The 25,635-nt window shown below is 36.8% G+C and overlaps 1 protein-coding gene and 1 long non-coding RNA gene across 3 annotated transcripts in view; both read right to left on the bottom strand.

Annotated features, from left to right (window-relative positions):
- The window catches only part of BMPR2 (bone morphogenetic protein receptor type 2), a 201,893-nt gene that overhangs the window by 16,949 nt on the left and 159,309 nt on the right, over positions 1 to 25,635 (bottom strand). For both annotated transcript variants that reach the window (XM_004262839.4, XM_049712341.1), the window contains 5 exons: positions 24,625 to 24,855; positions 23,726 to 23,840; positions 18,489 to 18,649; positions 17,333 to 17,480; positions 12,823 to 12,959 (listed from right to left, as the gene is read on the bottom strand). In XM_004262839.4, the coding sequence (XP_004262887.2) occupies positions 12,823 to 12,959; positions 17,333 to 17,480; positions 18,489 to 18,649; positions 23,726 to 23,840; positions 24,625 to 24,855 (792 nt within the window). The remainder of the gene's footprint in view (positions 1 to 12,822; positions 12,960 to 17,332; positions 17,481 to 18,488; positions 18,650 to 23,725; positions 23,841 to 24,624; positions 24,856 to 25,635) is intronic.
- LOC125965024 (uncharacterized) lies at positions 1,366 to 11,466 on the bottom strand. The gene is made up of 2 exons (XR_007478473.1): positions 6,455 to 11,466; positions 1,366 to 6,066 (listed from the first exon to the last, which is right to left on the bottom strand). It is a non-coding gene; the product is annotated as an uncharacterized LOC125965024 (long non-coding RNA).

Genomic DNA, 25,635 nt, shown 5'->3' with positions numbered 1-25,635 from the left:
GGTTAAGTGGGTATAGTAATTCCCATTAGTATGTTAGAAAAGGATATAAAAACATATAGTCTTGTAATAAACAGACATTTCTGGAAGTCTACAGAAGGAATTTAACAGTGGTTGCTTCTCCGGAGGGGTTTTTGGATGTCTGAGGTGAGTGTAAGAGTTTTCACTGCATATTTTTTGTATTGCTAAAAATAACTTTTTAAAAAATATATATTTATTTATTTGACCGTGGCTGGTCTTAGTTGCAGCACACGGGATGGCATCTTTGTTGCCTCGTTCGGGATCTTCGTTGTGGCATGCGGGATCTTTAGTTGCAGCATGTGGGATCTTTTTCAGTTGTGGCATGAGGCATCTTTAGTTCTGGCATGTGGGCTCTTAGTTGCAGCATGTGGGATCTAGTTTCCTGACCAGGGATTGAACCTGGGCCCCCTGCACTGGGAGCGTGGAGTCTTAACTGCTGGGCCACAAGGGAAGTCCCTACGTGGGCCTCTCACTGTTGTGGCCTCTCCTGTTGCGGAGCACAGGCTCCGGATGTGCAGGCCCAGTGGTCATGGCTCACGGGCCTAGCCGCTCCGCGGCATGTGGGATCTTCCCAGGCCGGGGCACGAACCCGTGTCCCCTGCATCGGAAGGCAGACTCTCAACCACTGCGCCACCAGGGAAGCCCCTAAATGACTTTTTTTAAATGGGTAATGTATGTATTGATAATATGTCACTAAATTCAAAAGGTCAAAAAGGGAATACAATCTCCCTCCCATCCCTATCCACCAACCACACATTTTCCCTCTTTACAGGCAACAAATATCACCCATTTCTTGAGTATTCTTCCAGAGAAACTCTTGTTTTTTTTCAAGCACATATACACCACACACCCACACATACAAATTTATAGCTTCATCCATGTTCTTAATTACTAAACATAAAGTGCAACACTGAAGCATACACAATGAAATCTTTCTAAAGCAAAGATCTGGACACCTTTACACACAAAACTAAAAGTGACCCTTTCCTTTTCAAAAATAAAGCACTATCTATTTCACAGAGCCCCATTCACCAACTGCTTGCTGGCCCAGAAAAGCTCAGAAACACCGATATCCAAGTAGTTAGAAATTATACACTGAGTTTTCTATACCTTGAGGAAACAGAGACATTGAAGATGGATAAAATTTGTTATTTTTCATTATACAGTTGGGAAATAATTTGATAAAATTCTTTTTAAAAAAATGAGACCAAAAAAGGACAGTCATCAAGGCATTGTGTTGGATGATAAATAAGATCAGGTAAACAGAAGCACTGCTCCCTACCTCTAAGAAGTTTCCTTTTTTTTTTTTTTTTTTTTTTGCGGTACGCGGGCCTCTCACTGTTGTGCCCTCTCCCGTTGCGGAGCACAGGCTCCGGACGCACAGGCTCAGTGGCCGTGGCTCACGGGCCCAGCCGCTCCGCAGCATGTGGGATCCTCCCAGACCGGGGCACGAACCCGTGTCCCCTGCATCAGCAGGTGGACTCTCAACCACTGCGCCACCAGGAAGCCCAGAAGTTTCCATTTTTAACACAGAGTCATTGTTGATAAATAATAGTAGTAAATAATTGATGAGTTCTAACTTTGTACTAGATTGTTTTAACTCATATAATTTTTATATGAAGTAAATACTATTATCACCTCCATTTTTCAGGTGCAAGAAAAGAGGCCCAGAGGAGAAATTAGGACACATGGCAAAGTTAAGATCAAAGGCCAGGCAGCATAGCTCCACAATTTATACATTATCCTATGCTGACTGACTCTAACCTATGCTGGTACAGGAAAGTTCCCAGTGGATAAATGGGTTCGGCTACAAAATTTGCAAGTTGATTTTTTTGAAGAAAATCTATTACAAGTTCCAAACAACGTTAAAATCATAGTTGGTAAGTCATTAACACAAGTAAAGACTTAGAAGTTACTAATAAGAAATTGGGAAAAGGAAAAATTAGAAAAATAACTGAGAATTCAAAGAGGGTGACTATAAGGAGGACTTTGAGGGTCTAAAAAACAATAATTTGGTTGGATAAAACTTCCAGAAATAGAGTAAAGCAATATTGAATATGCCAGAATAAGGGGAAAAGTCATTGAGAGAAGACTAATGAAATAAACAGTATTAAGTCACCAATGGGAAGTTAGGTCTTCAAACAAATACTGAGAACAGACTTGACAATTTAGATGAAATTTAGATGAAACAGAGAAATTCCTTCCAAGACACAAACTGCCATCAACTATACTCCAATAAAAAATTAAAAGAAGAAAAAATAAGACTGCCAAAGCTCACTCAAGAAGGGATAGATTACCTGAATATTTCCTATATCTATTAAGGAAGGTAAATTTGTATTTTAAAACTTTCCCACCAAGAAACACCAGGCCTGGATGGCTTTCTGAATGAATTCTACTAAACATGTAAGAAAAAATTAATGCCAAGTCTACACAAGTCTTCCAGAAAATCAAATAGGGGAGGATATTACCTAGTTCATTCTATGAGGACCTCAGTCAAAATGGCAGACGAAGGAACTTTGGGGGGCTTTCCTCCCAAGAAGCACCAATAACTTGGCAAATATTATCAAACTCAACTTTACTGAAACTCTGGAAGTTAGTCAAATATTACAGCAACCAACTAAAAATATAACTGGAAAAAGAAAGGCCACTGAAACGGTAGGAGAACTCTGTGGTGAGGAGAACTCTCCCCTGCCCTGGAGTGCTGGCAGATATGAACACGGCTGTGCATGTTCCCAAGGTGGGTACCTGGTCCCAGAGGGAGAAGAGTGATCTTGTTTCAAAGGAATTATGCTGTTTTGACATGTCTATGAGTTCCCTGAAGGACTGATTCAAGAGGTCTATCTTTTTGTTCTGCCTAACTCAGAATTCTCTCAGGACAGGGAAGTAGCTATGACTAAGTGGAGAACATTCCCTGAAAACACTGAAAGCCAAATGAACAAGTACTATAGCCTGGGGCAAAATATAATAGTTGAGGCACACAACAAAAATGCTGAAAGTCAGGGAGTAAAAGCTGGGTGGAGAAACTTTGGGGAATAAGGGCATTGAAAAGCTTCCAAATATACTGGGGAATCTAGAAAACCACACACAGGTCCAGGGCAGGATGCATGCTCAGAGAAGACTATAAGGTTTCATAACTGGCTGGCTCAGCCAGTAGGAAGTATTTAGGCTCAGCACTAGCAGGAAGTGAAGGCTAAAGCAGAATTGTAAAAGGCCTGGATAAGTGTTAACAGAGGGCCCTAACACAAAGCTAATCTCCAAAGACTTGGAGAATATTTTTCTTTTGTTTCCTTTTTGACCATAATGATATCCAAAACATACAATTTTAAACAAAAAATTACAAAGCATGGGAAGAAACAAGAAAGTATGCCCCATTCACAGGACAGAAGAAATGAACAGAAACTGTCCTCAGGAAATACAGACATTGGAGTTACTAGCAAAGACTTTAAATATGCTCAAAGAACTAAGGAAACCGTGGACAAAGAATTATAGGAAACCAGGAAAACAATGTCTCAACAAATGGAGAAGAGCAATAAAGAGATAGAAATTATAAAAAGGAATTAAAAAGACACTTGTGAGCTCAAAAGTACAAAAACGGAAATGAAAAATTCACCAGAGTGGTTTACAGCAGATCTGAGCAGAGAGAAAAAAGAATTACTAAACTTCAAGATAGGATACAAAAATTATGCAATCTGAGAAGCAGAAACAGAAAAAGAATGAAGAAAATGAACACAGCCTATAAAACTTGTGAGGCACCGTTAATCGCACCAAAATACACATTATGAGAGCCCCAGAAGAAGAGAAATTGGAGAAAGAATATTTGAAGAAATAATCGTCAATAACTTCCCAAATTTAATAAAAGAAATGAGTCTACACATCCAAGAAACTCAAGGAACTCAAAGCGGAGTTCCATACTGAGACACATTATAATCAAATTATAAAAAGCCAAAGATAAAGAGAGACTCATGAAGCAGCAAGAGAAGCAACTTGAAATGTATAAGGGATCCTCAAAAAAGGTAACAGTTAATCTCTCGTTAGAAACCATGGAAGTCAGAAGGCAATGGTAAGACATTGTTTAAAGTGCTGAAAGAAAACAAGTGTTTTCTGTAGAATTCCCAAGAATTCTATATCAGGGAAAACTATCCTTCAATAGTGAAAGAGAAATTAGAATCCGCCTGCCAATGCAGGGGACAAGGGTTTGAGCCCTGGTCTGGGAAGATCCCACATGCCATGTAGCAACTAAGCCCGAGTGCCACAACTACTGAGCCTGCATGCTACAACTACTGAAGCCAACTCACCTACAGCCTGTGCTCCGCAACAAGAGAAGCCACTGTGATGAGAAGCCTGTGCAAGGAAGAGTAGCCCCTGCTCGCTGAAACTAGAGAAAGCCTGCACACAGCAATGAACACACAATGCAGCCAAAAATAAATAAATTTTTAAAAAAAGAAAGAAAGAAATGCTAAAGGGAGTCATTCAGGCTCAAGTGAAAGGACACTAGACAATAACTTGAAGCCATATAAAGAACTAAAGAACACTGGTAAAGTAACTATATAGGGGACTTCCCTGGTGGCGCAGTGGTTAAGAATCCACCTGCCAATGGAGGGGACACGGGCTCAATCCCTGGTCAGGGAAGATCCCACATGCCATGGAGCAACGAAGTCCAGGCACCACAACTACTGAGCCTGCGCTCTAGAGCCCATGAGCCAAAACTACTTAAGCCCACGTGCCAGAACTACTGAAGCCCACGCATCTAGAGCCCACACTCAACAACAAGAGAAGTCACCACAATGAGAAGCACGAGCACCACAATGAAGAGTAGCCCCTGCTCGCCGCAACTAGAGAAAAGCCCATGCACAGCAATGAAGACGCAGCGCAGCCAAAATAAATAAATAAATAAAACAAATCAATTAATAAAAAAAATTTTTTTTTAAGTAACTACAGGGCTTCCCTGGTGGCGCAGTGGTTGAGAGTCTGCCTGCTGATGCAGGGGACACAGGTTTGTGCCCCGGCCTGTGAAGATCCCACATACCGCACAGTGGCTAGGCCTGTGAGCCAAGGCCGCTGAGCCTGCACCACCGGAGCCTGTGCTCCGCAACGGGAGAGGCCACAACAGTGAGAGGCCCGTGTACCGCAAAAAAAAAAAAAAAAAAGGGGGGGGTATATTTCTCATTTTATAAAACTATGTATTTGCTATCTAACTTTAGTACTGGATTCTCATTGCATAGAAGCAACAGTTCTATTGACTGTAGCACATTAGATTTTAAATGGATTAATTGGAAGTGAACCAAATACTACTTATTTCTTACTCAGCAACCTCATCTAAATTGAAAGTAAAAAGTTTTCAGAAAAATATGCATATCCCGCAACGGTAGGATTGCTAAGAGATACTTCAGAAAAAGCAGTCCAATTTCACTGATGAAATAAAACAATTTAAGGCAGATGAAGTTGTATTTTACTAGATAAAATTTCACAATGAGACTTTTCTTTGAAGTGTACTGTACTATGAGGCTGGCACATCTAATGAATCCTGATAAAGGATTCAGCCTCTCACCTAACGTCAGGGACCTCTTAAAAATCTGTCCCAGTTCCCACAGCAAGGACTACAGATTGGTGGCAATCTTGAGCATATGAGCTTGGGAATAGGTCTTCAACTGTCTCATACCTGAAGATTTCAATCTCATTTGAAGCAGAAGCCTACCTTGTAGGTAATCTACTAACAAAGATGACCAATGGAAAAAATACTCAATCTAAATCTACCTGGAAACATATAAAATCTCTCTAGCTTTTGTCCAACATGCCACGACCCCTGGATCCAGAATGAAAATATACTAATCCTATCAAGACAACCTACAATTAAAATGTGAAAATATGTAGTAAAATGATGTATATTGCTTAATGAAAACTTTCTCATTTTTGTTCTTTAACTATAATCAAGAAATTACTTGTAGAGATTGGAACCAAGATGGTGGAGTAGAAGGACGTGCTCTCACTCCCTCTTGCGAGAACACCAGAATCACAACTAGCTGCTGGACAATCATTGACAGGAAGACGCTGGAACTCACCACAAAAGATACCCCACAGCCAAAGACAAAGGAGAAGCCACAATGAGACAGTATGAGGGGTGCAATCACAGTAAAATCAAATCCCATAGCTGATGGGTGGCTGACTCACAGACGGGAGAACACTTATACCACAGAAGTCCACCCACTGGAGTGAAAGTCCTGAGCCCCCTGTCAGGCTTTCCAACCTGGGGTTCCGGCAACAGAAGGAGGAATTCCTAGAGAATCAGACTTTGAAGGCTACAGGGATTTGATTGCAGGACTTCGACAGAACTGCAGGAAACAGAGACTCCACTCTTGGAGGGCACACACAAAGTAGTGTGCGCATCGGGACTCAGGGGAAGGAGCAGTGACCCCAGGGGAGACTGAACCACACCTACCTGCTAGTGTTGGAGGGTCTCCTGCAGAGGTGGGGGGTGGCTGTGGTTCACTGTGCAGACAAGGAAACTGGCAGCAGAAGTTGTGTGAAGTACTGCTTGGTGTAAGCCCTCCCAGAGTCCGCCATTAGCCCCACCAAAGAGCCCGGGTAGGCTCCAGTGTTGCGTTGCCTCAGGCCAAACAACCAACAGAGAGGGAACCCAGCCCCACCCATCAGATTAAAGTTATACTGAGCTCTGCCTACCAGAGCAACAGCCATCTCTACCCACCACCAGTCCCTCCCATCAGGAAACTTGCATAAGCCTCTTAAGTAGCCTCATCCACCAGAGGGCAGACAGCACAAGCCAGAAGAACTACAATCCTGCAGCCTGTGGAACAAAAACCACATTCACAGAAAGACAGACAAGATGAAAAGGCAGAGGGCTATGTACCAGATGAAGGAACAACATAAAACCCCAGAAAAAAACCTAAATGAAGTGCAGATAGGCAACGTTCCAGAAAAAGAATTCAGAATAATGATAGTAAAGTTGATCCAGGACCTCGGAAAAACAATGGAGGCAAAAACAGAGAAGATGCAAGAAAGGTTTAATAAAGCCATAGAAAAATTAAAGAACAAACAAACAGAGATGAACAATACAATAACTAAAATGAAAAATACACTAGAAGGAATCAAGAGCAGAATAACTGAGGCAGAAGAACGGATAAGTGACCTGAAAGACAGAATGGTGGAATAAACTGCTGCGGAACAGAATAAAGAAAAAGAATGAAAAGAAATGAAGACAGCCTAAGAGACCTCTGGGACAACATTAAATGCACCAACATTCGCATTATATGGGTCCCAGAAGGAGAAGAGAGAGAGAAAGCACCCGAGAGAGTATCTGAAGAGATTAGAGTTGAAAACTTCCCTAACATGGGAAAGGAAATAGCCACCCAAGTCCAGGAGAGTCCCATACAGGATAAACCCAAGGAAAAACATGCTGAGACACATAGTAATAAAATTGGCAAAAATTAAATACAAAGAAAAATTATTGAAAGCAGCAAGGGAAAAATGACAAATAATATACAAGGGAGCTCCCATAAGGTTAACAGCTAATTTCTCAGCAGAAACTCTACAAGCCAGAAGGGAGTGGCATGATATACTTAAAGTGATGAAAGGGAAGACCCTACAACCAAGATTACTCTACCCGGCAAGGATCTCATTCAGATACGATGGAGAAATCAAAAGCTTTACACACAAGCAAAAGCTAAGAGAAAGCAGCACCACCAAACCAGCTCCAGAACAAATGCTAAAAGACCTCCTCTAAGTGGGACGCACAAGAGAAGAAAAGGACCTCCAAAAACAAACCCAAAACAATTAAGAAAATGGTAATAGGAACATACATATCGATAATTACCTTAAACGTGAATGGATTAAATGCTCCAACCAAAAGACACAGGCTTGCTGAATGGATACAAAAACAAGACCCATATATATGCTGTCTACAAGAGACCCACTTCACACTTAGGGACACATTCAGACTGAAAGTGAGGGGATCAAAAAAGATAATCCATGCAAATGGAAATCAAAAGAAAGCTGGAGTAGCAATACTAATATCAGATAAAATAGACTTTAGAATAAAGAATGTTACAAGAGACAAGGAAAGACACTACATAATGATCAAGGGATCAATCCAGGAAGAAGATATAACAAATATAAATATATATGCACCCAACATATGAGCACCTTAACACATAAGGCAAATGTCAACAGCTATAAAAGAGGAAATCGACGGTAACACAATAATAGTGGGGGACTTTAATACCTCACTTATACCAATGGACAGATCATCCAAAACGAAAATAAATAAGGGAACAGAAGCTTTAAATGACACAATAGACCAGGTCGATTTAATTGATAATTATAGGACATTCCATCCAAAAACAGTAGATTACACTCTCTTCTCAAGTGCGCATGGAACATTCTCCAGGATAGATCACATCTTGGGTCACAAATCAAGCCTCAGTAAGTTTAAGAAAATTGAAATCATATCAAGCATCTTTTCTGACCACAATGCTATGAGATTAGAAATGAATTCAACAGAAAAAAAACGTAAAAACACAAACACATGGAGGCTAAACAATATGATACTAAATAACCACGAGATCACTGAAGAAATCAAAGAGGAATTAAAAAATACCTGGGGACAAATGACAATGAAAACATGATGATCCAAAACCTATGGGATGCAGCGAAAGCAGTTCTAAGAGGGAAGTTTATAGCTATACAAGCCTACCTCAAGAAACAAGAAAAATCTCAAATAAACAATCTAACCTTACATCTAAAGGAACTAGAGAAAGAACAAACAAAACCCAAAGTTAGCAGAAGGAAAGAAATCATAACGATCTGAGCAGAAATAAATGAAATAGAAACAAAGAAAACAATAGCAAAGATCAATAAAACTAAAGGCTAGTTCTTTGAGAAGATAAACAAAATTGATAAACCATTAGCCAGACTCATCAAGAAAAAGAGGGAGAGGACTTAAAACTAGAAATGAAAAAGGAGAAGTTACAACAGACACCGCAGAAATACAAAGCATCCGAGGGGACTACTATAAGCAACTCTATGCCAATAAAATGGACAACCTGGAAGAAATGGACAAATCCTTAGAAAGGTATAACCTTCCAACACACTGAATGAGGAAGAAATAGAAAATATAAACAGACCAATCACAAGTAATGAAATTGAAACTGTGATTTAAAATCTTCCAACAAACAAAAGCCCAGGACAAGATGGCTTCACAGGTGAATTCTATCAAACATTTAGAGAAGAGCTAACACCCATCCTTCATAAACTCTTCCAAAAAACTGCACAGGAAGGAACACTCCCAAACTCAATCTATGAGGCCACCATCACCCTGATACCAAAACCAGACAAAATACTACAAAAAAGAAAATTATAGAGCAATATCACTGATGAATATAAATGCAAAAATCCTCAACAAAATACTAGCAAACAGAATCCAACACCACATTAAAAGGATCATACACCATGATCAAGTGGGATTTATCCCAGGGATGCGAGGATTGTTCAATATATGCAAATCAGTCAATGTGATACACTGTGATACACCATATTAACAAATTGATACATCAGTCGATGTGATACACCATATTAACAAACTGAAGAATAAAAACCGTATAATCATCTCAATAGATGCAGAAAAATCTTTTGACAAAATTCAACATCATTTATGATAAAAACTCTCCAGAAAGTGGGCATAGAGGGAACCTACCTCAACATAATAAAAGCCATATATGACAAACCCACAACAAACATCATTCTCAATGGTGAAAAACTGAAAGTATTTCCTCTAACATCAGGAAGAAGACAAGGATGTCCCCTCTCACCACTATTATTCAACATAGTTATGGAAGTCCTAGCCACGGGAATCAGAGAAGAAAAAGAAATGAAAGGAAAACAAATTGGAAAAGAAGAAGTAAAACTGTCACTGTTTGCAGATGACATGATACTGTACATAGAGAATCCTAAAGATGCCACCAGAAAACTACTAGAGCTAATCAATGAATTTGGTAAAGTTGTAGGATACAAAATTAATGAACAGAAATCTCTTGCATTCTTATACACTAATGATGAAAAATGTGAAAGAGAAATTAAGGAAACACTCCCATTTACCACTGCAACAAAAAGAATAAAATACCTAGGAATAAACCTACCCAGGGAGACAAAAGACCTGTATGCAGAAAACTATAAGACATTGTTGAGGGCTTCCCTGGTGGCGCAGTGGTTGAGAGTCTGCCTGCCGATGCAGGGGACACGGGTTCGTGCCCTGTTCTGGGATGATCCCACATGCCGCGGAGCGGCTGGGCCCGTGAGCCATGGCCGCTGAGGCTGCGAGTCCGGAGCCTGTGCTCCACAACAGGAGAGGCCACAACAGTGAGAGGCCCACGTACAGCAAAAAAAAAAAAAAAAAAAAAAAAAAAAAGACACTGTTGAAAGAAATTAAAGATGATACCAACAAATGGCGAGATATACCATCCTCTTGGATTGGAAGAATCTCTATTGTGAAAATGACTATACTACCCAAAGGAATCTACAGATTCAATGAAAGAGCCATCAAATTACCAATGGCATTTTTAACAGAACTAGAACAAAAAATCTTAAAATTTGCATGGAGACACGAAAGACCCCAAACAGCCAAAACAGTCTTGAGGAGAAAAAAATGGAGCTGGAGGAATTAGACTCCCTAACTTCAGAATATACTACAAAGCTACAGTAATCAAGACAATATGGTACTGGCAGAAAAACAGAAATATAGAGCAATGAAACAGGATAGAAAGCCCAGAGATAAACCCACGCACCTATGGTCAATTAATCTATGACAAAGGAGGCAAGGATATACAATGGAGAAAGGACAGTCTCTTCATTAAGTGGTGCTGGAAAAACTGGACAGCCACGTGTGAAAGAATGAAATTAGAACACTCCCTAACACCATACACAAAAAAAACCTCAAAATGGATTAGAGACCTAAAAGTAAGACTGGACACTATAAAACTCTTAGAGGAAAACATAGGAAGAACACTCTTTGACATAAATCACAGGAAGATCTTTTTTGATCCACCTCCTAGAATAATGGAAATAAAAACAAAACTAAACAAATGGGACCTGATGAAACTTAAAAGCTTTTGCACAGCAAGGGAAACCATAAACAAGACAAAAAGGCAACCCTTAGAATGGGAGAAAATATTTGCAAACGAATCAACAGACAAAGGATTAATCTCCCAAATATATAAACAGCTCATGCAGCTCAATATTAAAACAACAAACAACCCAATCCAAAAATGGGCAGAAGACCTATATAGACATTTCTCCAAAGAAGACATACAGATGGCCAAGAAGCACATGAAAAGCTGCTAAACATCACTAATTATTAGAGAAGTGCAAATCAAAACTACAGTGATGTATCACCTCATACCAGTTAGAATGGGCATCATCAGAAAATCTACAAACAAATGTTGGAGAGGGTGTGGAGAAAAGGGAACCCTCTTGCACTGTTGGTGGGAATGTAAATTGATAACAGCCAATATGGAGAACAGTATGGAGGTTCCTTAAAAAACTAAAAATAGAATTACCATATGACCCAGCAATCCCACTACTGGGCATATACCTAGAGAAAACCATAATTAAAAAAGACGCATGCACCCCAATGTTTATTGCTGCACTATTTACAATAGCCAGGTCGTGGAAGCAACCTAAATGCCCATTGACAGACGAATGGATAAAGAAGATGTGGTACATATATACAATGAAATATTACTTAGCCATAAATAGGAACGCAACTGGGTCATTTGTAGAGACATGGATAGATCTAGACACTGTCATACAGAGTGAAGTAAGTCAGAAAGAGAAAAACAAATATCATATATTAACGCATGTATATGGAAACTAGAAAAATGGTACGGATGAACCGGTTTGCAGGGCAGAAATTGAGTGACGGATGTAGAGAACAAACGTATGGACATCAAGGGGGGATAGTGGTGGTGGTGGTGGTAGTGGGGTGGTGTGATGAATTGGGAGATTGGGATTGACATGTATACACTAATATGTATAAAATGGATAACTAATAAGAACCTGTTGTATACAAAAATAAATAAAATTAAATTAAAAAAATAGTTGTTTAAAATAAGAAATACAGGGTACTGTCATTAATAAGAGGGCAATTCAATAATTATGACATATAATGGAATGCTGATCAAATGGACAGAAAGCGATACATCTATATATGTACTGGCATGAAAAACTAAGTGAAAAAATAAGCTTCAGAAATGATAGTGGATGATCCTACTCATGTTAAAAAAAAATGAGAAAGTGTGAGAGTGTGTGGATGTATGTCTTGTATGCAAATGTCTGTAAGATGTTTTTAGTGTTGTAGCAACAATTTACTGAAATGGCAGGAGCCTCTGAAAATATTTCAGCGTTGTGAACTGCATTTTTAATAAGCAGAATTTATATGTGGTACCTTGCTTTATTTTTGGTGCAGTTTAAATTTCTATTAGTCCTTGAATATGTAAGTCTGCACTAATTAACATTTTTGGTACCACTATCAAGAGGATAAATGGAATGGAATTTCAATAATATTTAAAATATTATCATGTTAATTATTCTAGCTGTTACCCAATGTAGCAAACTTCAGACACAACAGTTAGTGCCTCTTTGAAAATATATAATAGCATACAAATCAAGTAAGTTGTATTTCTGGCAGTAGACAACTCTAAAAACCATTACCATTATTAGCAATCTATTTTTTCTTCAAGCAACATTTGAACATCTTCATCATAAGTCCTCTTTTTCAATAATTTAGTTTTTCCTTACCAGGCTATTTTCTTTCCAAGCTTCTGGGAACTTGGGTCTCTGTTTTTCCCTAGACACCAGAACCTGCATATCTTCAAAAGTGGGATGGTTTCCAACCTCTGTCTGAAAAGCCATCTGGTATTCTGGTACAGATTCACCTGTGTATTTTTTTTTAAAAAAAGATAAGAGTAAAATTTATAATTATAAAGAGACCCTGTTGTGGGTTTTATGCACTATTAGTAAAAGCTCTATTTAGAATAGTCTTTGTTTGATAAATTAAATGTTTGTTATAAATTAGATGGTAGTTACAATAATGGGCAGCTATTTTTAAATGGTTTCTAGTATTAGTGAATTTGGGGGTGGGGGTAGACATTATTATATACATGAGGTTTAACACTTAAAACTGAATTCTTATCCCATACTGGGATTGAGGGTGGTGAATATGAGGAGAAAGTCCAAGATCTAGTATAACAAACATGTCTGCAGAACTAAATATAAATGAGTGGGTGGTACAGTCATGTCTCATTACATCATTGACTCTATTATAGTCTAGCCAGATTTTTCATATGTCAAAAAAATTTTTATGATAATGACCATTTGACAAAAAGTCAATAAACTGATTTTTCCCCTTAATAAGTAGTACCTAGATCAAGGATTTTAAAATATCATTAACTATTCTACCACTGTTTAATAACCCTATTCATCACCAATATGCACAATCAGCAGCTTGTGATAAAAGACATGATTTTTACAAAATGTTGTCAAATTAAACTTAATTAACATATTGAGCCACAAAGAAGACCTCTGGGACCAACATTTAGAAAACCAATCGTTTAGTCAAAATCTTGGCAAAGAACACAAGAGAAATAGACTCTTCCTGTCTCCTTGTCGCTCCCCCAATACCATTAAAATGACAAGATAAATTAGAAGAATACCAGGAAGGAGGTAAGGCATTTAGGTTCTAATCTTGGCTTCATCTCTACCTAGGAAAAGCCGTTTATCTATTCTGTGTTTCAGTTTTCCTGTCAGCAAAATGGAAATGTCTGCCTTCCTTATCTCACTCACGTGGAGACAATACAAAATTTGTAACGACCCAGATAGAAAGTACATTACAAAGCATGTAATTGAAGTTTTATGCTTCAATTTGAATATTTTAAAAAAAATCTATACACTTGCCCTCCACCAATATTAAAAAAGATTTACAAAGAGTAATTCTATAATTTATGTAGCATAGCCCAAAGTTTTTGGAATATTGAACTATCTATAAATACAAATGGTATTTTCACATATTCTACAAAGATTTAAGCAGATACTTATTTCTGATCAATAACTATCAACACTGAACTTGAAAGACAAAACTAAAGTATTTCATCCTGCCAGTTAGTGTATCACTTTCTTTCATGAAATCTCATATGATAAACCCTCAACCCATACCATCTGTGAACTGTAAGATACTTACTAATATATCTCTTTTGTCTTTGAGACATATACACAACACACATACACACCTTCCAAGTGTTATTTTTTCCTCAAATGCTCTTCAATAGAATAAATAAATATTTAATACAATTTTACTTATCTGTTTTAATCGGGTATAAATTATAATTAGAAAACTTGCTAAATAAAACTGATGCACAATCTTGTTTTGGAAATGGAATGACATTAAGAATTATAAATTTCTACTAAATCTTCATGGTTCTCATCTGTTTCTTGTTAATTATGTCTCTAAGCAGTTAGGAACATTTTAATTCCCTTCTTAAATTATGCTTGTTCTCTTCCTCCTTTTTCTTTCTCTTGCCTTCTGTTTTTCTTCCTTCTTTCCTGCTCTTCCTTTGTAATATAGATCCTAATTCATTTATATTGTTAATATTTTACAGAGAGAGGCAGCCTTTATAACAAACTGCTTCCATTCAATAAAATGTAATAATAATAAAAGCATGTCTTGCATTTGGAGTTCTATCATAGAAGTTTAAAAAATATTTTATAAGAATTTTTCCACTAATATATGCTATTCTTTAGGCTTATTCTTATGTTTGTGGAAAACTTTTTTTCAACTTACACCCCATTTCACTGTTAAAAATTTTAGAAGTACCCTGTATCCTCTGCCTGTGCTTTTTTAGCACTCTTTTCCTCCTACACCCTGTAATATTTGTCTTCCCTATTCCACAGAAACTCCTCTAAGAATACAATGACCTCCTCCTATTCAAATTCCAAGATCATTCCTCAGTTCCACTTCCTTTTGACCTTTCAATTCCATGTTTCTACTAATATTGGTTCTTAATACTTTCTAACACTGACTCCCAAGATAGTAAGATTTCTCAGTTTCCTCACTATTTTTCTGTCCATTTGTCTTCTATGTCCATTTGTTTTCCTATGATGGGAGAGGGGGAGGTCACCTAATATTCAGTATTTACTCACCAATGTTTCTCTCTCTTCATTTATTCTTTTAGGGGACTGCATCCACTTATAAATTCTCAATTACCATCTCTATGTAGCTAATTCCCAAATATCATTTTAATCTTAAATTCTTCATTCTTTTAAGCTCTTCAATTAATTTTTTTTTAGTTGTCTATCAATACCCCAACCAAAAGTCCCCACAATTAACTCATCTTTCCAATGTAAACCAGTACTCTTTCCTAAGCTCCTGGCTGCCACCCTATTTCTCAGACCTCTCAGTATTTCTCAACTCCCTAGACTGTCTTCCAATGGCTAACCAGAACCACAGCTTCCTTTTCTACATTTTCTCTCACATATGCCTCTTCCTCCCCATTTCCATACCGAAGATTACAGGGTATCTTATTGCAACTCTCTTCTTTTTCCTTTATTTTTATTTTAAATTTTGGTTAAATGTACATAACATAAAATTTACCATTTTAACCATTTCTGAGTGTACGGTTCTGTGGCACTAGGTGCATTCACAATGTTGTGCATCCATCTCCAGAACTTTTTCCATCTTCCTAAACTGAAATTCTGTATACATTTAAAAGTAACCCCCAATTTCTTTTTCCTTTTTAAATTCTTTCTAGTACTATTTCAATTCATCCTATATTTCTATTATAATAATATTCTTCAAACAAGATTTAATTGTCTTATTTTTCAAACATCTGATACTGCATTTTATTATTTATCAGTCCAAAAGCAACAGATATTCTTTGAATCAGTAACTGTTCAAAAAATGTTGCTGATAGCAACGTACTAACTAAAGCTGATACAAAAATCATTTTAGTCAGACATGCTTCGAAAACCCAGAAATTCTGGATTAGGATTTTTTAAAAATGTGGCCAAAGTTCCAATAATAGAAATTAAAAGTTCCATGGTTCCAATAATATGTGATACTACTGCAATCACTGCTATTTCCAGAAAAACACTTTGAGTACTCCATACTTCCAATTAACTGGAAAATATACTTCTAAGTAATAACTAATTGATGTGTAGGTAATCTAAATAATTATTAATTTATTTCATTATATTTTAAAATTAAACTATTTTTAAATGCTTACTGTTTTTAAAGCAAAAAAATTCAACCCCACTACTAATCTGTTTTTATTAAATAGTTCCATTTCATAAATTTGTCCAATGCTGGTTTAACTGACTTTATATCCTTTTCTTATGCTTTTAATGTGGTTATTCCTATAAGATAAAGACCATTTATGTCAAATGATTTTGCAGTGCCCATATTGGTAATTACTTTAAATTTTTATATCACAATGACAGTGATGTAATCTTAACAAAAGGAGAAAAAATATACAATTATTTGGCTATTTCAAGTAAGCCTCAAATAAGCATTCACATTAAATGAGTGTTCTTTCATGAAAGGAAGGAAGGTAGGCAGGAAGGCATGATGACAAGGGAGAAGTTTTTTAAAAAGGAAGAAAAGGAGGGGCTTCCCTGGTGGCGCAGTGGTTGAGAGTCCGCCTGCGGATGCAGGGGACAGGGGTTTGTACCCCTGTCTGGGAAGATCCCACGTGCCACAGAGCGGCTGGGCCTGTAAGCCATGGCCGCTGAGCCTGCGCTCCACAACGGGAGAGGCCACAACAGTGAGAGGCCCATGTACTGCAAAAAAAAAAAAAAAAAAAAAAAAAAAAAAAGAAAAGAAAAAAAAACGAAAAGAAAGAAAAGGAGAATGAAAAAAAGACAGGAAGAAAAAAGTGTTCCAATGGATAATTCATTACTTCTAATTCCTTACTGGGTCAATTCAGGAAACATTGTTAAGTGCAGATTCTCAAATGCTCAGAGGTTGTGTAAGGAAAACAATGACTGCTAAAGTAATGAGAAACCAACCTGAACACAGATAAGCTATTATGAGCAATTAATTAAATTATACTCAGATGCAAACCTGGAGTCCTTTCTAAAAAGTTTTCCCTGATTCACATCCTTCTGCTAGTAATGTTTCTGAACACTAGATGGCAATGAGCTAAAGGTTTAAATGAAAGTACAAACACATCAAAGTTGACTTATTTAATATAGGTAGAAAAAAATATAACTGCTTCACTTCAAAACATACACCAATTTTTGACAGCATTTCTCTTACCTGGGAAGAGGTCTGTACATCTCATAAATATCTCCCAATAAATTAGTCCAAGTGCATACATATCTACTTGTTTCAAAGCTGATTCACAGTCCCTCAGGTTCACGGCTCCTTCTAGAACTTCTGGTGCCATATATCTGATTGTGCCAACCTGATAAATTAGAGTGATGTATTTCAGAAAAAGAATGTAGCATATTCTGAAGGGCATACATTAGACCAGAAGTAATACATAAATTTCAGGTCAATAATATGTCAATGTTATTTGAACCTAAGCATGTCACTGAGCCTTTCTATACCAAATTTTTAATAAATAAAATACCCATTTTAGGACATCTTGGTTGCTCTCAGTTTTTGGCTATTATGGATAAAGCTGCTAAAACGTTTACGTACAGGTTTCTGTGTGACTATAAGTTGTCAGCTCAATTGGGTAAATTGCTGGAAGACTATGTCTTCCAAAGTGGCTATACCCTTTTGCATTCCCACCAACAATGAATGAGTTGCTGTTGCTCCACATCTTCATCAGCATTTGATATTATTGCTTTGTTTTTTTTTAACCATTTGAATGTAATGGAATCTTGTTTGGATTTGCAGTTCTCTAATGAGGAATGATGTTGAGTAACTTTTATATGCTTATTTGCCATCTGTATATCTTCTCCAGTAAGGTGTCTGTTCAGATCTTCTATTTTTTAATTGGCTTGTTTGTCTTCTTTACTGTTGAGTTTTAAGAGATCTTTCATATTCTGGATACAAGTCCTTTGTCAGATATGTGTTTTTCAAATATTTTCTCCCAGTCTATGGCTTGTTTTTTTCATTCTCTTAACACTGTCTTTCGCAGAGCAGAAGTTTTTAATTTTAATAAAATTCAACTTAGCAATTTTTTCTTTCAAAAAAAAATAACCTTTTTAAATAATTAAACTGTGATATATTCATCCTATTCAATAGCATTCCTACTAATATTGACAAAAATGAGTTGGAATGGCAGTGATTTCCACAATGAATTGATGAACTTCATGCAATGTCTTCTGTATATCTTAATTTTGTAATTCCTAATATGCTACACTTGGATAAGGATAACTGTCCTGAGTAGTTAGTGGATTTTTAAATGCAATTTATTATGTTTTGAAAATATGTCAGTGTGATACCTTTTGTATACACTCACCTCACTTATGGCTGCATTATCTTCCTCCCCTGGGCGCACCAGTCTATTTCCAGTCAGCTTCATGGACAACCCAAAGTCACTAATAACACAGGTTCCATCATTTTTCACCAGAACATTTCTGCTATTTAAATCTCGATGGGAAATTGCAGGTTTATAGTGATCTGTTTGAATAATTTTCAAACATTTATTAATGCTTAAATAGCACTACTGGACATGAAATGAGCATGAAGGTAATAGGGGCTATATAAATATAGAAGATAGTGTTATTTTTCTGCCCATTAATTTTCCAATAGCAAAAAAGGACATAAGAAATCAAAATTTCAACTCACAATCCCCACCATTTTCGATATATTTCACAAGATAACTCCTGTTGGAACTATGAGTAATTAAGCTCTGAACATTCAGCTGCATAAACATTCAGTTGCAATTAATAGCCAAGAGGCTGTTGCTTCTAATTTTAACATGTACCTTTTTCTTTCCTTTTCATTTCTAGAGTAGCAAAAGGAGGCAAAAGAGAAAGGAATATCTTGCATAAAAAACGATAAAAAGTCAACTGATCTAAAACAATTATCACTGAAAAACTGACATGGCTCCAAAATTGGTATGTGTATTTTATAGTATTATCTTACAGATTAACAAATCAAACCTATGACAGAAAATTCCAGTTTTGTCCTGAGGCTTAGCCATGTATCTAAGCCCACCACAGTTCTTCAAATTAAACTAGAAACAGTTTTGCAATGGACTGGTAGCTGTTTTCTGATTTTACAAAGAAACAAAACACTATTATACTCATTCTATTACTTGTTAATCAGAAGACTATATATTCCATGTAGGCAGAGAGAGAACATGTTTTGCCTGAATTCAAAAGGCATGGCACATAGTAAATGCTTGCTGAGTTAAAGAATATATCCAACCTAAGCCCCTAAGTAAAATCATAATTATTTTCCTCTTTATAAGAAAACCTTGGGGGAAGGGGGGGAGGGGGAGGAACGGATTGAGAGTTTGGGATTAGCAGATGTAAACTATTATATATAGGATGGAAAAACAACACAGTCCTACTGTACAGCACAAGGAACTATATTCAATATCTGTGATAAACCATAATGGAAAAGAATATGAAAAAGAATATATATATGTATAGCTGAGTCACTCTGTTGTACAGGAAAAGTTAACACAACATTGTAAATCAACTATACTCCAATAAAATTTTTGAAAAAGAAAACCTTATACAAATCTTATATTGAAATAAAACCGTAGCTCTTGAAAAGAAAAAAATTCTAAAGTACCATTCCCAAAATTTAAAATAACTCCTCAGGTATAGAAAGAAATACAGCAATCAGAACAAAGTCAACCAGTGTTATATTTAGGCACAAAAAGACTCAGTATTTACATTTATTACTCTCATTAACATGTATTAGACTTCAATTTCACCAAAAATGAAACTAAAGACAGAAGATAATGATTCCTTTGATATTGGGGGAAGGGGGTGGGGGGAGGCAATAGCACAACTAGAAGAAAAATAGCAGTTACCAGGTTTCTTATTCTAAAAATTGACTTCTTTCTCATTTGCTCCTCTTCCCAGTCCAGCCTTCCAAAGTATGTACTAACATGGCTCATTCAACCCCTAACAGAGCTACATTTCTTACTCTGGATAAAACCACAACATAAGTATATGTGGTATAATCTCGAGCTGATATTTATATAATAAAATTTATAGAGACACTGGAAAATGTTTGTACACTAACACCAAAGCAATACTTAAACTAAAATATCTCACACATAAGGGAAACCAGGTTAATAATGTGAATGTGCAATGAGTCAGTCAGTCAGCCAGCCAGAGGGGAAAACAAGGTAATACTTTCTGCTACTATTAAAAAAGGAAACAAAAGAAATGAAAAGAAAAGAGGAGAGGGAGGAAGCAAAGGAGGAAGGAAGTGAGGGAGGAAATAAGGAAAAAGAAAAAAAGAAAAAGGAAGAAACAAGAGAGGATTCATGACCAATGCTGAGGGTGGAACTATAGACCACCTTTTTGAGACTTCTTTTCCCCTTAAAGTTCCCCTCAATATTCATTTTAACCTTTTTTTATTGGGGAAGGGGCTGTGGTTTGTAGAAAGGGGGAGCCGAGCATGTAATGGTTTTGCCCTGGGCAGTAGCACACTTGGCAAATTTCTTAAAGCAAAGTGGGACACAATATTATTTTAATTATGTTAAAAAATAAAACCTGAACACAAAATAGTCTCTCTGTGGATATTTACATAAACATAAACACACACACACACACACAGAGCAAAGGATCTGGAAAGATGTACATAAACTAGTTAATAGTAATTTTCTGGTTATAGATTTAAGTGATCTATATATGTTCCTTCTTTGCTAGACTTTTTTCCATGATAATGTTACACTGACATTACCATTAGGAAAAAAATTCATAGGGAGAACCAATTACAAATAAACAGGTTCAACTACTACTTCTCCTGAAGCAAAAAATAGCTGAATAAATAATAATAGTATTATTCCTTACTACAAAATTGTATGCCAAATAGCAAAGTTATATCTGAAGATACCGGGAAGAATAAAGTTCTCTGAAAAAAAGTGAAATGTCACTTTAAATGTTTTGAAATAGTACAGTATAGTTGGAATATTTATTTATTATTGAAATATAGTCATTTACAATGTCATGTTAGTTTCACGTGTACAGCAGTGATTTAGTTATACATATACATGCATACACACACACACACACACACACACACACACACACACACACACATATTCTTTTTCAGATAATTTTCCCTTATAGGTTATTATGAAATATTGAGTATAGCTCCCTGTGCTATACAGTACGTCCTTGTTGGTTATCTATTTTACATATAGTAGTGTGTATATGTTAATTCCATCCTCCAGATTTATCCCTCTCCCCCTTCCCCTTTGGTAACTATATGTTTGTTTTCTATGTCTGTGGGTCTATTTCTGTTTTGTAAATAAGTTCATTTGTATCTTTTTTTTTTTTTTGAAAATTCTATATATAAGTGATATATGATATTTGTCTTTCTCTGGCTTACTTCACTTAGTATGATAATCTCTAACTCCATCCATGTTGCTGTAAATGGCATTATATTATGGTTGAGTAATATTCCCTTTATATATATATACCACATCTTTATCCATTGATCTGTCAATGGACATATGTTGCTTGGCTATTGTAAATAGTGCTGCAATGAACATTGGGGTGCATGTATCTTTTCAAATTATATTTTCTCCGGGTATGTGCCCAGGAGTGAGATTGCTGGATCATATGGTACCTCTATTTTTAGTCTTTTAAGGAACCTACATACTGTTCTCCATACTGGCTATACCAATTTACATTCCTACCAGCAGTGTAGGAGGGTTCCTTTTTCATCACACCCTCTCCAGCATTTATTACTTGCAGACTTTTTGATGAGGGCCATTCTGACTGCTGTGAGGTATGGAATATTTTTTAAATAATTAGGTAAAACCAAAAATTCAAATAGCTATTATACTTATGTTTTTTCACAAATAGATACACATTTTTAAAAATGGTAACTATTTAGTGATAATATTAGGTAATGTTTTAGAATAAAATCTGTGTTTAAATAAAACTCATATTTGATGGCAATCACTCTTTTCAGCCAATGTTTGACGAGAAACCTTATTGAATCATGCAAGCCTTGAAAATGGGGATTAGGATGGTATTTTAAGTTCTGTGCTAAGTCAGCTCTTTAAAGGAGTTATGATATTTAAGAATAAGGAAACACAGTACAAATGGTTAATGAGCTAAAGCACTAAAGTAAGTGCATCAAGTTGCTGACACAGGCAATAACATTGGTCAATTCTGTATTCAGGAAAAGCAAGATGTCAAGATAAATGAACTGATAAATTATTCAGGAGAAATTATTTATATATGAAGCAGCAGATAGAAAAGATGATCCATGCTATCATACAATGGAACAAAGATCTAAGAAATTGTTACATTAAATATTCTCTTCATTATAGCAGTCAGAGAAACTGAAAAAACAATGCATGACAAGAAAATTGCTGTAAAGAATGAAAATGCAAAGACGGATTTTCACAGCAAAGCTAATTTAGAGGTGCCTGTGATGTGAGATGTATATTGAAACAAAGTGAAAAAGCAAATATATTAAAAAGATGCTTTGAAAAACTAGCAAAAATGTACATAAAGGCTGAATATAAACTGTAGTTATGGCAAGGAACATAACCACACGGTACTGACACACTGGTGAAGCCTTACTCCTCACCATGAGTTCTCCTCTTCCTATTTAGGAACAGAACCGAGTGTTATTTGAGGCAGCAATGCACCCAGCTAAACAAAAACAAAAACAAGCTATATTCAAAAGCATCCCTTGCAGCTAAGTGTGGTAGGAAAGCATGGACTAAGTTCTGGGAAACAAAACATAAGCACAAGAGTGGGACTTCTCGAGGCAAAAGGAGGCAATTCCTTCTACTTTCCTTTTCTCTGCTGATTAGCATATAGCATGATGGACAATGAGGTGACCTTGAAAACAAGCCACATATAAAGACTAATGGAGAAGAAATAGAGGAGCCTGGGGCCCTGATAATATTACGGTGCTGCCAAAAAACTTTAGACTGTCTCTCTTCAGATTCTTACATGAGAAAGAAAAAAAAAAGTCATCTTCATTGAAACCTGTTACTTTTTTCTCCCTGATAAATGTGAACAAGCCTAATTCTAGCTAAGAGAAGCACTGATTTATCAAAAGATACATTTGGGTTTTACACTAAAGACCAACCAACCTATGGAATTCATGTGTAAAGAAGTGATAACGCATTTGTAGTTCATTTAAATAAGCAAAATAAATACAAGGAAAATACAACACCGTCTAGCTAAGAGGTTCTTAACCTAGGTCCATAGATGAACTTCAAAGGATCTGAGAACCCCTACAATCAAAACAGTACTTTTTAAAGTATGCCTATACGTCTATCCTTACAGGGGGAGTGTTCAGAGCTTTAATCAAAATCGCAATGGAATCCATGACCCCTCTAGAGAATTGAAATTCTTTTTCTTATTCTTCTTGTTAAATTTCAAATATATTTCCTCACGTTAGATCTTGTAAACAGCTGGCTCATAATACATCTGCTATAATATAAAATATACTTTTACTTTAAAGATATGAATAAAATTTCCCTTTGTGAATTCTGGCCCCACATGGTTGTGATGCATCTTCTATTCATTGTCTTACCTCCTCGTGGTAATTCTGTATGAAGATAAGCCAGTCCTCTAGTCACAGAATGAGCCAGACGGCAAGAGCTTACCCAGTCACTTGTATGGAGACTTAAATACTTGCATAGAGATCCCTGTATGGAGGGAAAAAGTAAAAAGGGGAAAAAAGTAGAATTACTTTACTTGAACATGAGAAGGTTAAGTTAGCAGCTGTAAAAAGGATTTGCATGTTAGGATTCAAAGGAGATCTAATGAATTATAACACTTCAGAATCTCGAAGTAAGAAAAGACATTTCTATAGGTAGAGAGAGGAGGAGAGGATGGAAAAGAGAATTTAGACATTATCAATTTTTATTTCTCAAATATTAAACATTATGAATGGTTATTTCATTTTAAATGCTTTTTTTTTTTTTTTTGTGGTACGTGGGCCTCTCACTGTTGTGGCCTCTCCCGTTGCAGAGCACAGGCTCCGGACGCACAGGCTCAGCGGCCATGGCTTATGGGCCCAACTGCCATGGCTTATGGGCCCAGCTGCTCCGCGGCATGTGGGATCTTCCCGGACCGGGGCACGAACCCATGTCCCCTGCATCAGCAGGCGGACTCTCAACCACTGCGCCATCAGGGAAGCCCCAAATGCATCTTTTATTTATCAACTTAAGGCAGAAAAAAAAGTATTTTCAACTCTTTCACTGCTTCCTTCATCAAGAAAGTCTTGCTGAGAGAGAGAGAGACAGACAGAGACAGTGTGATGTAAGTGCGTAGGGACTAAACAGTTTCATTCACATTCTGGAGTAAAATTGTTATGTCATTGTAGACCATTAATAACCAGTTTGCAAACCAGCAACACTCTACATAACAGGGGTCCTCCTACAAATCTGACTGACATAAATGTCAGTATATTTTTTATGAAGAACTTACATTGGGATAATACTCCATCACAAGCAAATACTCCATGCGTCCATCTGCAGTGACTCTCTCATCTCCAACTATAAAGCGAGCAATGTTGTCATGTTCCATCAAAGGCACTCTGTAAATGTTCTTCTCATTGATAAAATTCTGACGGTTTGCAAAGGAAAACACTTTTACAGCAACTGGACGTTCATCTAAGGAACCTTTATATACGGCTCCATATCGACCCCGGCCAATCAGCTGTAAATTTGTTTTGAAGAAAGCAAGATATTATTTCATCACAACTTAACAATCAAATTTACTAAATAATAAAGTATAAATCCATATGTATGCAACCAGATCTCTATTGCTTAGTTTGAGTAACTCCATTGTCAAGAAAATAATAAATTTGGCATCTTATATGGCTCAGAAACTCCTACCAGACCCAGCCCTCCCTCAGATGACAACTATAAACTCTGAACAATATTTTTTTTTTTTTTTTTTTTTTTTGCGGTACGCGGGCCTCTCACTGCTGTGGCCCCTCCCGTTGCGGAGCCACCAGGGAAGCCCCTGAACAATATTTTTAGAAAGAAATCTAAAAATGCTGGAGAATGAACAAAAGTAGATAGGTTCTGAGGGGAGTCAACACTTGGAAGAAAGGAATGGCATAGGGTGAGCTACTTATTTTTATAGCTTTAAGCCTGTGAGCAGGCTGAAATCTGCACTGCATAGTGGAGCAGAAACTGTGATAGAAAATCTTTCTGGCCTCAGGAAGCAGGGGACAGAATTTGGGGCAACCACAGCATGGAAAATTAAGGGAGAATCCCAAAAAGGAGAGTCAGAGAGTTGGAAACCCAATTAATGCATGGGACAGACTCCAGCTAAAGATAAAAAGTAACTAAACTTCAGCTCAGGAGATGAGTTTGCAATATGTCCAACCAAGTTAATCACCTACTAAAATAAACAACGAAATGAACACACTTTAGAAGAACCTAACAGAATACAGGGTCTCCACAATATGACATTCACAATATCTAGTAC

This window comes from Orcinus orca, chromosome 7 (genome assembly GCF_937001465.1).
Source record: "Orcinus orca chromosome 7, mOrcOrc1.1, whole genome shotgun sequence".
Classification (NCBI taxonomy): Eukaryota; Metazoa; Chordata; class Mammalia; order Artiodactyla; family Delphinidae; genus Orcinus; species Orcinus orca.
The sequence above is the reverse complement of the archived record's forward strand: the minus strand, read 5'-3'. Positions and strand labels throughout refer to the sequence as shown.